The sequence below is a fragment of the Pyrgilauda ruficollis genome, unplaced genomic scaffold, assembly GCF_017590135.1.
Source record: "Pyrgilauda ruficollis isolate IOZ18807 unplaced genomic scaffold, ASM1759013v1 scaffold104, whole genome shotgun sequence".
NCBI lineage: Eukaryota > Metazoa > Chordata > Aves > Passeriformes > Passeridae > Pyrgilauda > Pyrgilauda ruficollis.
The window spans coordinates 1,707,408-1,721,815 of NW_024508545.1; the positions used below are offsets into that span (position 1 = coordinate 1,707,408).

The following is a 14,408-nucleotide window of genomic DNA, read 5'->3' on the forward strand; positions in this document are numbered from 1 at the left end:
GACGAGCTTTAAAGGTCCTTTCTAACCCGAACTATTTTATGATGCCATGATCTGCATTCCACTCCTTCCAAGCCTGCCTGTGGATGCCCTTAGTCACCCCCACAGAAAGAGAAACCTCCTTTCCACCTTACATGCTGGGAACTGCGACATGGGCACTCCAGGGCCACTTGTTTTTAACCCTTTGCATGCTTCTTTTACAAACACTTCAAGCTGCAGAGTGAATTTCTAACACCCCAAGGTAAGCCCAGACCCTGCCCAGTGGATTGTGGAAAGCCCAGGAAGAGCTTTCCTCCAGGGACTGCAGAGCCTGGTTAACTGCCCCGAGGTCTCTGAGGATGTCACATGAGAAGCAGAGCTTTGTGAGAAAGTGCCTGCCCTGGCTGCCAAGAAGTGCCATTAAGTGCTCTCTCCATCCATCATGTCCACTCCTAACCAGCACATTCCCTTCACCACCTGCTTCACCTGATCTCAGCTCAGTCCACCAGTGTTTTATCTGCCCTGCAGCCTGGCCAGATTTCATTGTGCTGATGTCCTGGCTCCATCCCACCCCACTGTGCTTTAAGGCAGTCTCTTCACAAAGGTCACCATCCATAAAGGGGCCTCAGGACTGGAGAGAAGAGGAATGACTGTATGGAAATGGCAGGCAGCGATCTCTGCTGGGACAGGACCCAGGGAATGCCTGGAGCTGTGCAGGGAGGTTTAGGTTGGATATCAGGGAAAAGTTCTTCCCCCAGAGGGTGCTGGCACTGCCCAGGCTCCCCAGGGAATGCCAGAGCTCCAGGAGGGTTTGGACAATGCTCTCAAGCACAGGGTGGGATTGCTGGGGTGTCTGTGCAGGGCTGTGAGCTGGACTCCATGATCCTGTGGGACCCTCCCAGCACAGGATATTCTGTGAAATATCCTTATGCAAGGGTCCCTTCTGCCCTCAGCTCCGCGGCTCTGCTGTTCTCTGATGCTGCAGCATCACCTCTCCAAGCCCAGGCTGCACCTCTCCTCCAGCCCACCTTGCCACCACGCTTCCTCAGCTTCTCTCACTCTGCCACGCTGTGCCAAGCACCTTCCCTCCTCTGGGGAAGCTTCCCTTTCCAATCCTGCCTGGACAGGAACGCTGGGCTTCCAGCAAGGCCCTGCCAGCAGCAACGTGCAGGCAGGACTGTGAGCAGGGAGTACTGAGGAATGTAAATTATCTATTGTTTGCTCCAACCCGCATGAGGTGAGAGTTGATATGAACAATGCACTCCCCATAGCACCTCTCCTCCACCTTATCAGCCCCTGATCTTAATCCCAGGAGTCAATGCCACCATCAATCACTGTTAATGAGAGCGAGCTCCCCTAGGCAGGGGCCTTATCTCACTCTGTATCTCCAGAGCCACATGAGGTTATGTCAGTCTTGCAATTAAGTAAAGGTTACACTGGCCTGAAAGGGTTAGCACCGGCTTTTTTGGGAACACTTCTGTGCTATCAGAGATCAGATGAAGCAAAAGCAAAAAAGGAAAGTGGTCCTCAAACTGAAAGAGAGTAGGTTTAGATTAGATATTAGGAAAAAATTCTTCCCTGTGAGGGTGTGAGGTACTGACTGACACAGTGAAGCTGCAATCATCCCATCCCTGGAAGTGTCCAAGGCCAGGTTGGACAGGGCTTGGAGCAACCTGGCATAGGGGAAGGTGTCCCTGCCCATGGCAGAGAGGTTGAAACTACATAATCTTTAAAGTCCCTTCTAACCCAATCCACTCTATGATTCTATACATTCCTTTACATGCTGCAATTCACGGGTTACTTCCATTATTGGTACTTTCTGATCCAGCAGACCTCAGTACCAACTGCATAGAAACAGCAGGTTTTGAACACTTTCAAATATTTTGCCACCTATTGCCATGAAATGTTCCATTCTCTACCAGAAATGTTTCCTGAGGTTAAGGTAAAGAGTAAACACAGGGGCAGTAACCCTGATTCTGTGACTCTGCATTTCTGTGATTTTGATTTAGTAAGTCCTCTGCAGCCCCGCTGCCTGCATCAGTCAGAAAACCACACCCACTGAGAAAAACCAACTTTAACAACCCCAATGAAAGTTAAAGTGAAAAAAAAAAAGCCCACCACCAAACTGCTTTCTGGAGAACCCCTGCCACAAGGCAAAAATTACTCCTTCTCTTGCAGATCACTCCATCAGGGCAAGGGAAGTTGTTGCCTTCATCTCTCTCATCTAATTCCTGTCCCAGCTAGAAAGGAGCTGATCTTGCACTGACAGGCTCTGCCAAGAATTCAAGTCAAGGTCTCCTGTTCCAACAGCAGTTCAGAGCACTGCTTGCTCCTCACCCAGGTCATGTGCTACCTACAAAAATTATTTGTTGTGGTCTCCTTAAAGGCACAAGTACCTGCAATGCCATTAAAACATTCTTGCCTCTGCCTATAACTCAGCTGCAGATTTAAGAGCAGCACAGACAATCCTGGGACAATCAGGTCAAGGCTGTCAGTGAATATTGCCTCTGGACACAGTTCCTGGGGAGGAGTGATCACTCAGCCCTGCCTCATTTATTATCTCCACAGCTTGGCTTCAGATCTGCAGCTCTCCCCCCACGCTGGCCCAGAGCAGGGGCTGTGGGAGCTGTGCCTCCCCAACCTGGTAACTCAGCACCCAGGTCAAATCCGAGGTCTGGAATTCAGTTCAGGGGAAAATGGATTAAAACCCTCTATGCTATGCTAGAAATTACATAGCAGAACAGATTAGCAGAAGCAGTGGTATCTTCTGGACTGGACTTTATTAGTTTCAAACTCAAGCTGGGCCATATTTAAGAGTAGAGGTGATCGTGAGGTGCCCTTGCAAGGTGAGAAATCTGTGGATGATGCATACAGCCTGTGGATGATGCTGAGGAGCAGTCAAAGCACTTCTGGAGCCATACAGCAACAGGTAATGCCAAGTGGAGAAATTCAGCTGAAGTTCAACAGCAAGGGAAAATGGCTAAACAGTCTAGGTTTAACCACCTAGGTTCCAAAAAAAAAAAAAAAAAAAAAAAGCCAGCAAACCCAACAAAAAAATGCCACAAACAGACAAAAACCAAACAAGCAAAAGCCATGACAGCATTCTGGTTAAATTTTGCATTTAAATCACTGAAAACACACAGGCTAGCAGAGCTTAGGGAGGACAAAAGACAAGAGAATAGAACATTTCTCAGAGAAGATGCCACAATAAATGCCACTTTAAAGGGCACAGGATCTCAGGCAAGGCAGGATGTGGGTGGGTGAGTGACAGCAAGAGGTGTAGAGTTATTCCACAGAGGCACACCCTAGGGGGATACCACATTCATTACCACAGATCTCATTCTGACTGCTTTTGAATCTGTTTGGAACCTGTGAAGTGAGGCAGCAAAGCTCAGATCATGGATCAGACCCACCCCTTCACTGGCCGAAAGTGCTCTGTCAAGGGAAAGTTCAGGATGTGCTTCAGATATTGTGTGGCCTGGTGGGAAAAAACAGCCCACACTCCTTCCCAAAGGAGAGCAGCTCTCATCCCAGAGAAGGGCTATGAAATCTACAACTAGAGGAGCATAAATCTCTTAAATCACCAGCTGTGCCCATTCAGCAGGGAGAGACAGAGCACATAAATCTCCAAAGGCTCACTTTCAGTAGGAAGGGTGGGCAGGGGCCTCTGTTCTGGTGGCATTTCAAGTGCCTTTGATCAGACACATCATTTGGATTAGTCTAAAGGGGTGTGTGGTGTCTCTGCCCTGCCAGCTGGCTCAGCCCTTGGCTCAGGCTAAGCCCAGCATCACACAGAGACCAGGCCAGACCCTCTGTGCTTGTTTGGGTGGCAGAATGGCCAGGCCAGGAGAGGACACTCAGTGCTGGTGAGCTGGCATGGGGCTGAGGAGGGCTGGCAGTCCTAAAACATTCCACAGCTGTCATGTAGCAAGCTGATACAGATGCCTCATGAGTCAGAGGTCTCTTGGGGCTCCTGCAATGAGTGGCCACATCAGCACAAAGCTGTGGTTGCTGGCTGGGCTTGGCACCAGGACCAGTCTGGAGGAGGGAGCACCAGCACTCGTGTGGCCCCAGGATCATCCCCTTAATGGCTCTGACTGCCTTGGCAGGGGCAGAGCAGAGAGCAGCACTGCATGCCTGTCTGCAGCTGTGCCACGGTCAGAGCAGGCCACAGGCTGAGAGCAGGGGCAGAAGGGGCAGAAGGGCATGAGTTTGGGAGATCAGAGTAGTTCATGCAGCTCAGTGGAGGTGGCTACATCCAGCTACACCAACAGCTTGGAGAGAGACACTTCCTTTGCCTTTTTCCACTGCCACGCACTGCCCATAACATGAGCTGTTTTTCATGCAGTAATTGCCCACTAGGTGCAAATTACCCAATTATACACTTAATTTGCTTTGGCTGATGCTCACCGGAGGCAGCAAGGGTTCACCAGCACCCGTGTTCCAGCTCCATCAGCCTGCCAGCACAGCTTTGGTGATGGAACAGCCACACACTCGGAGCCATGGGATGGCAGGCAGGAGAACTCCCCAGGTCAGGAGCATTGGTGAGGGGCTGAGCAGACACACAGGCAAGAGACTGAACCTGCAGACCTTCGAGCCAGATCAGCAGGAGCTTGAGGCAGTGGTGACAGTGTTCTGCAGCAACGCTCAAAGCCAGGAAACAGGATTAGTGTCACCAACAATAATGGTGCCTGCATTTTACACCCTCCATCACTTTCTACTTTCCCTGCTCTATAGGTTCACCCGTAATTTTTTTTTCTGCCTCTTGCTTGGTGAGGATGAAGTGGACACAGAAGGAAGATGGGCAGCCCACAGCAGCTTCACAAAAAGGGGAGCATGGCTCCACTTTCTGCTGCTGACAGGGACCAGACAGAGGGAAAACCCCCTCTGCCCTCCCAGCTTCACTTTCCAGGACTTCACAGAGCCAATCCCTTCAGGGAAGAGAGCCAGATGTGACAAAACATGAGGATTTGCTTTGAATGTGTGCAGGTTGGCACTCTCAGAGGACTAGGAACACGCATGATGCTGAAATAATTGAAGTAGAAAACGTTGGAGCTGAAACTAAGACCTAAAGGGAGGGAGGTGGAACACCTGCCTTCTCTCTGATCACTGAATAAGTGGGTGAATTGTCAGCACAGGTGCAGCTACACAAATAACTCTTTGCTTCAGTCCTCAGTGACAAACCTGGGACCAGGAGGGATGAGCTCTGCCGTGCTCAGCTCCAGTCACACGTTGCAATTTGGGTGCAGATCATCACCACCCAACCACAGAGCCATGGAACATTTAGGCTGAAAAGCCCTCTGAAACCATCCAGTTCATCACAAAACACTGCAGGAATTTCTTAGGGAGGCAGGAAAAATGTCACTATTTGCAGCCTTTAAATTTACTAGCACTAAAACCTGTATTTGATAAATACGGACGGCATCCTGGTTTTGGTATTGGACCAGAAGCAGGCTTCCATACTTATATAGTATTTAAGCAGAAACCAGGGAAAAAAGGTCACAGAGTCTGTGAATCATCATAGCCATGGATGATTTTGTTTACAAAATTTTTTTGGCTGATTCAAATAACTGTAAATCTTTTCAGCTATACATTACCAACTCTGTATTTTAAACACTAAAATGCTTCATTCCAACAGCCATGGTCCAAGAAGAAAATCAGTCCACAGATAAAACTCAAAGGATTTGTAGTTCTGCTCTGATTTACCAGATATTTTCCTAGGAGATGCTGCAGTAAAACATTAAAGAGGAAGAGGATCATACTGGTGTTAACTGCAGCTTTTCTTTACATGAATCATTTATGCTTCACTGTAACAAGATGTTTTCAACATGGATTTCACTTTAATCTTTTACTTCAATCCACTGAGTCCCACTGTGCCACGAGTGGTGAAAGGCTTAAAAAGAGTCACACCACCAAAAACGTCACATCACAAATAGATGAAATCTAACTGCACTTAGGGGAAGAAGGGGGAGGTACACAGAAAAGGCACAAATCACAGATGTGGTAGGGATTACAGGTCTCTTACTTGCTGCTGCCACCACCCCTACCCTCAGGTTTCTCAGCTGCTGCTGGCATGAATTATGTTTAACAGCTACTAAGGACAGTTTGCAAAGCAATCAGGCCGCTGGTCCTGATGCTCCTGCTCAAGGATGTCCTGCAGAGGGGAGAGGGCAGGGGTCTAAGTGGGTATTTGAAAAATTAACACCCTTGGCTGTGTGGCAACAGGTCCAAACAACCCTAAGTAAGAGCTGGGTATTCTCAGAGCCTCCTCCAAAAAGCCTGGGGAAGACAGAAATCTCTCTCTTCACAAACAGCAAAGAGAAGGAAGCAAGGGATAAGGAAGCAGCGAACACACTCCAGGTCTCCTTCCCAGGAGATTTTCCTCAAGCTCCGAAGGGAACAGAGGGGCAGGAGCAGGGGTGAAGGGCCAAGGGGAGCCCTGCCATTGCTGCTGGGGTGGGCGCTGGCTCCGGACACGGGGAAAGCGACAGCAGCGACCCAGCAGCGTCTTATCCTGGCTCCGGGAGCCCTCCAGCGGCCCTGCAGCGGGAATCACGGAAAGACTGGGATGGGAGGCGCCTGGAACATCATCCCATCCCACCCTGGGCACGGACAGCTTCCGCCAGCCCAGGCTGCTGCGAGGCCTGCCCAAGCTGTCCGTGAGGCCTGGGGGTGATCTGTCCCTGTCACCGCCCAGGAGGGAGCCCACAGCAGCACCCCGGACACGGTGAGATCATTCTGGGACACACCATTCCTCCCTCCCCCTGGCCTGAAGCAAAGGCAGCGAACCTCAAGGAGAGCCCAGACAGGGAATTCACGCCCCAGGGTTGTTAAATTTAGCCGCGAGATCGCCACAAGGGAGACGGAGGGGGGAAAACACCATCAGCTCCCCACAGGCTCTGTGGATGGGCAAACAGTCAATTTGCTAAAACTAAATCCAGAAGGAAAGCAGCAAGTATTTGCACAAAGATGCTGGGCAAAAAGCTGGAATTCATCTCATTTCTCAGGAGGGAATGAGTCATCACTCATCAGGGCCCTGTGAGTGTGGACAGAGCAGGGTGCCAGGGGACACCAAACCACTCATCCAGCAGTGAACCTCGGCACAAGTGCCTTCAAAAGAAGAGTGGTTTGGGGTTTTTTTCTATACCTAGGGATAGAACAACATCCAGTGAGCACAAGGGGTAGAGCACAGTTGGTTTGAAGGCTCCAGGTGCAGGAGAAGGAAGGCAGGACAGTAAGAGTCTTGCTTGTCACAACCTCAGGCAGATTGCGAGGATTTCCTCTAGGCTGGTGAGTGGGTAGCAAAAGCCACCCCCTCTTGCCCCATCACACACATGGCATGGATGTTTGCAGCTCCAGTCTGCAATTCCCTCCCTCTAGCTGGAAAATGGTTAACACTTGATTCCTTCTGGTGTAATTTTCATATGACTGACCGCAGAACTATTAATACCTGAACCCAGAGCTGGTTCAGCTAAACAACTCACTCCCTCCAAGAGGAAGAAAAACCACAACTTCTCCTACCCCTGGAAAAAAAACCTTTTGTCACTGCAAGGCCGGCAGCTCAGAGGTAACGAGATGGGTCTGGCTTGCTGATGCCCCTCAGGGGAGAACGCCGAGCAGCATGAGAGAGCTCGGCCTGGTGCTGCTGTGCCTCCTCCGCCTCTCCAGGAAGGGTGAGTTCTGAGCCTGCTGCCAGCCCCTGGCTGACCACAGCTTCTCCTCTCACCCCAGCCCGAGGGCCAGGGAGCTGCCTGCTGCCACAAACTCTGCAAGAATCGCACTCTGCACCACGTTGCTTGAGAGTATTCCTGAAATTCCAAGCGCACGTGGCAGCGCTGGGAAGACTCAGGCTTAGCAATTGTCAGTTTGTGGGGTTTTTTTGCATTTTTCTGTTTTCCTAACTTGAGCAGGAAGTTCATCTGACTATTCCCCGGCTTTGTTGGGTGGATGCAGCATTTTCATCACCGCTCTGCTTCATATTCCTTAGGAGTTACACAGTATTTTCCAGTTCCACTGAGCACTTAAGCTCACATTACTTCAAATATCTGTTGAGGCAAACACGTCATGTGTGGAGACACGAGGCTTGACTCCATTTTCTCAGAAGCTGCTTAAATTCCATTAAACTCCATAGGATTTGCTTAGCTTCACTGCCAAACAGCATTTGCCAGAGCAAGGGTAGCTGTGAGCTGGTCCCCAGCTCTTGCTGTTGTCCTCATGACCTTTCCCACTGAGCACCAGCAGTAACACTGACCTGACAACTCCTTTTGGGAGTTACCTTCTGTAAGGCATGCAGGCTGTTTGCCTCTCTCTTCCTTGTGAGAGCTTCAGTTCCATTAGCAAATGGTGGCTGGATATTAACAAAAGGAATGTGAAAGACCTGCCACGCTGAGGCTTTAGAGTTAAGGGTAAATTATACAGAGAAAGTTGACAGCTCCCTCCACTCATAACTAGGCAAACTGTGTTTCCATGGAAATGGGCGGAGATGCTAACATTAAAAGCACTTATTTTTAACATTATTTTTCATCTGGAAGGCAAGGGGGGCTTATGTGCTAAAAAAAAAAAAAAAAAAAAAAAAAAGTTCTTTCCTTAAGATTGAAAACCAAAAAAAAAGAAAAGCTAATCAAAGGGGCAGCAGAGAGAAGCAAATCATACTCAAAAGCACACAATCTACAATTCTCCTAAAGTAAAGGTTACAGTGACATGCTGCAAAATAACTAAAACAAGAGCAAATAAGCTAGGAAGCAATAGCAATCACTGTTTTCAGTGCCAGGTCTTTGTGCTCAAAGCTCGTGAGCTTCATGAAGCTCCTGCAGTGCTGCAGCATTGTTTATTAGATTACCTGGGCTGGAAAAGGTGCCCATACCAGTATTGTGTATGACAGGGCAGCACGACTCCAGATCTCAGTAATCAAAATACTGGCTTGGAGCTGACTCCATGTAAATATCTGCAGAGAGAACTGGCCCTAGGATGGCCTTTGTCCATTGTGTAACACACAATAGGTTAATACAAGCTGCACTGCCACATAGGTGTTTGTCAAGTGTTATGGGCCACAGATACAGGAACAGAAAAACAAATCTTATCTTTGAGTCTACAGGAGTAATCCGACAGCTGAATGCCCATATGGTGAAGCCAACAAGACCAGGGATGGGTGGAAATACTTATAGGATGCTTTTACATTTTACAGGTATTCTCAGCTACTGAGAGGCCCTGATCCAATGGAGTTTCATAAGACAGGAATGTAGGCACAGATGTGTTTCTGAAGCCACAATCTGCTGCTACAGCTGTTGATAGCAGCAGAACAGTGGGTAGATAGACATGTCTATATATTAAACTGAAAGAGGGACATTTAGATTAGGTATTAGGAAGATATTCTTGGCTGTGAGGGTGGTGAGCCCCTGGCACACATTGCCCAAAGAAGCTGTGGCTGCCTCTGGATCCTTGGAAGTATCCAAGGCCAGGCTGGAAGGGGCTTGGAGCATCCTGGGCTAGTGGAAGTTGTCCTTGCCCATGGCAGGGAGGTGGAATGAAACTAATTTTAAGGCCCCTTGCAGCCAACCATTCTGCAATTCCACAATCCCTTCTTGCTTGTAGGTGTGCAGTGCAATGGCTGGTCTGTCCACGTCCCGTCTGACGTCACTGGAGAGCTTGGGAAGATGGTTATCCTGCCCTGCACCTTCACACACCCCTACAAAACATTTGACCGCGCCCTCACGGCCATCTGGAGGATCAAGGAGCCCTACAACGGCACGGTGATCTTCAAGTGTGTGAGCCAGAGCAGCAGCGAGCTCTGCAGGACTGCCATCAGCCACAAGAACAAGTACAAACTGCTGGGCAACCCCCGGCACAAGGACCTGTCCATCAGGGTGGACAACTTGACCTGGAGCGACAGCGAGAGGTACTTCTGTCGGGTGGAGCTGGCCGGAGATGTCCAGGACAAGTACGAGAGCAGGAATGGGATAAAGCTGCACGTGATTGGTAAGAGGGCCTGAGAGGCCAAGGAGGCAAAGCCACCCTCGAGGGAGCTGCCACGGGGTGTGGGAAATGACAGACGGCAGCAGGAGCTTATCTGAGGTGGTTTTCCAAAGGGTTGGGGTTTCTTTCTCCATTATAAGAGGGAAAATTCATTGTCCTCCTCAGTCTTGGTTTGCTAAAGGATTGGGTTTTCTTTCTCCGTTGCAACAGGGCAAATTCATTGTCCTCCTCAGTCTTGGTTTTCCAAAGGGCTGGGTTTTCTTTCTCCATTATAACAGGGCAAATTCATTGTCCTTCTCAGTCCTCCAACAAGAGACAGTGAGCACAATGCAGGGAAGGGAATAGGAACAAAACTGGTAAGGAAATGGCGAGGCTCTGGCAGCTGGGGTGAGAGCCCCCCAAAAGCTGTGCATCCCACTTTGTCCCTGCAGCACAGGATCAGGGCAGGCAGCAGAGGGAAACTGGGATTAACTAAACTGGGGTTAAAGACATCCTCTCCACCAGACCCTGAACTGGACAGCCCAGGTGCTGAGCACAAGTTCACAGGTGTTAGCACTACAGGGCTGGGTGGTAGCAGAGGATTGGAAAGACAAGATACCTGCTACCCAGGTGCCATAAATCCAAAATCCTCTGGAGCATGAAACACAATCCTGGAACCTTTTTTTTTTTTTTTTTTTTCCTGGAAAACCAGCTCAGAGCAACAAATGTCAAATGCTAATCCCACTTCCCAGGGCAAGCTCACAGATCAAGGGGCAGCCAGAAGAGGCTCAGAAGCAGACTCAGATCTTACCCAGGCCATGAGGCTGGATGATTTTGCTTTTGAGAGGGAAGCTTCTTATGCCTGCTGTGCACTGTGGGTGTCCAGATGGGACCGAGGATGAGCTTGGCTGTTTCTTGAGAAGTTCTGCTCAGCTGAGGCTCTCCTTTAGTTGCAGCAGCTCCTGAACTCCCACAAACAGCAGGGCCAGGGCAGGATGGCAGCAAGATCTGTCTCACAGGGGCTGCCTGGATTTTAACACCCGAGGAATGATAACACAAACAGCTACAGTACCCTGCTTGGAAATGGGCTCTGACACTGTGATTGGGAGGGGTTAATTAATGCATAAAAGGTTAATTTAAACACCAAAATACACAGACCCATGACACACAGATTCCTCTTGCACTACATGGACAAAGAGGACGACTTGTAGTAGGTGGTTGCAAATTCTGTTTTTGTTGTCTAGTCTGAAAAAAAAAAAAAGAATTTCTGCTCTTCCTCTGTGAGGACACTCATTTAGTGCCCTTTGCTTTCCATAACACCTTTTTGAACATTTCCAGGGATGAGGGTTACACCATTTCCTTGGGCAGCCCCTTCCAATATCCAGTCACCCTTTCTGTGAAGAAATTTCTCCTAATATCCAACCTGAAAGTGACCTAGTAACTCTGGGTCTGGAAAAAAAAAAGTAATCAAAAATAGGCTGTGGCAAGAAGCAGATATTTTCCTTATAACTAACCTGCCAAATCTGGCAAGTCTCAGGCACTGAGCAAAGGGCTCACACAAACAGGTCCATCCACGTGCTCTCTGGAGGTCAGAGATCAAAGGAACAGCCACAAAATTGTGCAGAACACTGAGGGTGGCATGTCCTGGACCTGGAGATGCAGCCAAGTCCAGAAAGATCAGCAGCTGCACCTGTGCCTACAATGGTGGGTGGCACTTCTCTGCCTTCTGCCAACGAGGAAGGGCACAGCAGCTGAAGTTGGGCAAAGTTCAGAAAAATGTGTGAGCCATTATTGGGATAAAACAAACAGAGTACACATCCTTGCATCCAGGCTCTGCTGGGTGAACCCTTTTGCCCCTCTGTCCAACACAGGCTGGGTGGGAAAATCTAAAAGTGCCAAGAAAAAACAAGGAAGGAGAGGGCTGATGCCAGCATCCATAGATTACATAGTTTATGTTGAAGGGAACCTTTAAAGCTCATCTTGTCCAACCCCCCTTCCACTAGATGATGTTGCTCCAAAGCCTGTCCAGCCTGGCCTTGGAGACTTCCAGGGATCCAGGGGCAGCCACAGCCTCTCCAGGCAGCCCTCTTTTCAAAAAAATTTCTCCTTACATCTAACCTAAATCTCTACTCTTTTAGCTTCAAAACATCAACCCTTGTCCTGTCACAAAAAGTCCTGCTAAAAATTTATCCCCATTTTGCTTAGAGGCCCTGGCAGGGGCTCTGAGGTGTCCCTGGAGCCTTCTCTTGTGCAGGGGAACAGCCCCAGCTGGGCCAGGCTGGCTCCAGAGCAGAGGGGCTCCAGCCCTGGCAGCATCTCCGTGCCTCCTCTGCACTGGCTGCAGCAGCTCCACGTCCTTGTGCTGCTGGAGCCAGGGCTGGGGCAGCTCTGCAGGTGGGCTCTCACCTGAGCCCAGGGCACAGGGGCAGAATCCCCCCTGCCCTGCTGCCCAGGTCCAGCTCTCACCCACCAGTATCCAACTTTACCCTGCCAGAACAATGCTGAGGATCCACCAAGACCAAATCTTCATTCCTGCTGTTTGCACCATACCTTCCTTCGCAGCCTGACCAGCTTTCCCTCCCCCGTTGCCATTCCCACAGCGGCCCCCAGGATCATTAACATCACGGTCAGCTCCAGCAGGGACCACACCTTCCAGGCTCGCTGCACGGCCGAGGGGGAGCCAGCGCCCATCCTGACCTGGACAGGACCCCCTTACAGCAACCTGAGCTCCAGCAGCAGCTCCAGCCACCGCATCACCAAGGAGCTGCACTCCCTGACCCACGATGGGAAATACACCTGCACCGCCGTCAACAGCCACGGCAGGGCAGAGGGGGCCGTCTACTTCTACAAATTCAGAGCCTCCGACAGCTCCTCCTTCATGATCTTGATCTTCGTCCCACTGGGAATCAAGGTGGTCATTTTGCTGGCGATACTGAGCTTCACTGCTTTCTCCAGAGAAGGTCAGTGTCCTGGCTTGCCTCCATCCACTGGCAACCAGGGATGGATGCGCAGACAAATCACACAGGAGGGGACTGGGTTTGTTTGGGGGGAGGGAGTGTTAATGATTTCATGATTTTCTGCACTAGGAGAAGGACAATTCTAGCAAGAAACCTAAGAAGAGACAAGAGCTCTTGGCTGGTTGGTCACAGCCTGCCGAGAGAGGAAATTTGGAAATTTCCTTTGGAAATTCAGAGGGAGCAGGGGTTTCCCTGTGCTGAAGAGGAAATGTTAATAAACCAACAGAGGGGAAATCAGAGGAGAACCCACTGCCTACATAACCATTTTTTATTTTTTCCCTTGAAGCAGGCTAATTACTATCTAGTCCCCTGTAGCCCACAGCCAGGATCTACCTTTGCTGCATCCCACACAAGTTTAATCTCCAGGGATGGACATCCTCATTTTAAGACCATCCCTGTCAGTCCCCCAGGACCTCACTACCCAGTACTTCCCCAGCATTTGTGAAATCCCACCTTCCAGCCACGCCAAGGCTGTGAGATCAGGGAGTGCCCAGCTTACAGGAGATGGGAATCAGCCCATGGACTGAGGGTTACCACATCCCAAGCAGCCAGGAGGCCGCTGGTCCCAAACCCTCCAGTGCTGCTGAGTGGTGGCATGGGCAGGAGGGGACTGAGAAGAATGGGATGTCACATCACTGTGACTCATCTGTAGGGACAATCTGATGTCACACTCATGGAAGCCACCACTTGTCTTGAACAGCAGAAGTTGTCAGACCAACCAGAAATGCTTTGCTCCTTGTATTCCAGTGCCTAATTCCCAAGCACACAGAGAGGGCCACACGCCAGACATCAGGACTTCTTCTCATTCACTGGAGTGTCACAACCCCCCTCCAGTGCAGCTTCCCAGCAGCTCTAGGTCACTCCTGGCTCCCCAGCCCGCTCTGACCTCATTGCTAACCCACATCATCATTTCCACTTCACAGGTCCCCCCTCTGCTCCACCCAGCCTGGCCAGGTAAGGATGTCTTGCCTTCTACTCATGTTATCCTGCAGGAGAGTAAGGATGGCCAAGGTGAGAAATGCAGCGTGTCCTTGGTCTTGGTAACAATTTTCTGACCTCAGAGCAGGCTTCTAGGGAAGGGAGAGGGTTGAGCTGATGGCCAGGTGAGCCAGCGTGAGGGAACAAGGGCTGGACACTGCTGGGAGGAGGTTCTGGCTTGGGCACAGCTGAGAGGAGACCCCAGTAGAGTGAGGAGAAGGGACTGGGCTGCTTTTTGGAGAGACTACAGCCTGCTGTACCAGCAAAGGGCTGACAGAAGTTTAGATGTGCCATAAGCCCAGAGCATGGCTGGAAGGCTGCACACAGGTTGGGAAAGCTGGGGCTGTTCCCCTGCACAAGAGAAGGCTCCAGGGACACCTCAGAGCCCCTGCCAGGGCCTCCAGGGGCTCCAGGAGAGCTGCACAGGGACTGGGGACAAGGCCTGCAGGGACAGCACACAGGCAATGGCTGCCACTGCCACAGGGC

At 50.3% G+C, this 14,408-nt stretch overlaps 1 protein-coding gene across 1 annotated transcript; it reads left to right on the top strand.

Moving 5' to 3' along the window:
- Window positions 1-4,620: 4,620 nt before the first annotated feature.
- On the top strand, window positions 4,621-14,332 carry SIGLEC15 (sialic acid binding Ig like lectin 15). Its single transcript, XM_041469731.1, has 3 exons — window positions 4,621-7,649; window positions 9,568-9,951; window positions 12,528-14,332. Exons 1-3 carry the CDS (start codon window positions 7,598-7,600, stop codon window positions 12,998-13,000), a joined length of 909 nt encoding a protein of 302 aa, XP_041325665.1. The 5' UTR covers window positions 4,621-7,597; the 3' UTR covers window positions 13,001-14,332.
- The last annotated feature ends 76 nt before the right edge of the window (window positions 14,333-14,408 follow it).

Bases quoted from the DNA above. Each gene is read 5' to 3' on its own strand.
- SIGLEC15 (XM_041469731.1), top strand. From the start codon at position 7,598: ATGAGAGAGCTCGGCCTGGTGCTGCTGTGCCTCCTCCGCCTCTCCAGG. The intron at 7,650-9,567 runs GTGAGTTCTGAG...TCTTGCTTGTAG, and splicing joins CCTCCGCCTCTCCAGGAAGG to GTGTGCAGTGCAATGGCTGG. The intron at 9,952-12,527 runs GTAAGAGGGCCT...CCATTCCCACAG, and splicing joins GATAAAGCTGCACGTGATTG to CGGCCCCCAGGATCATTAAC.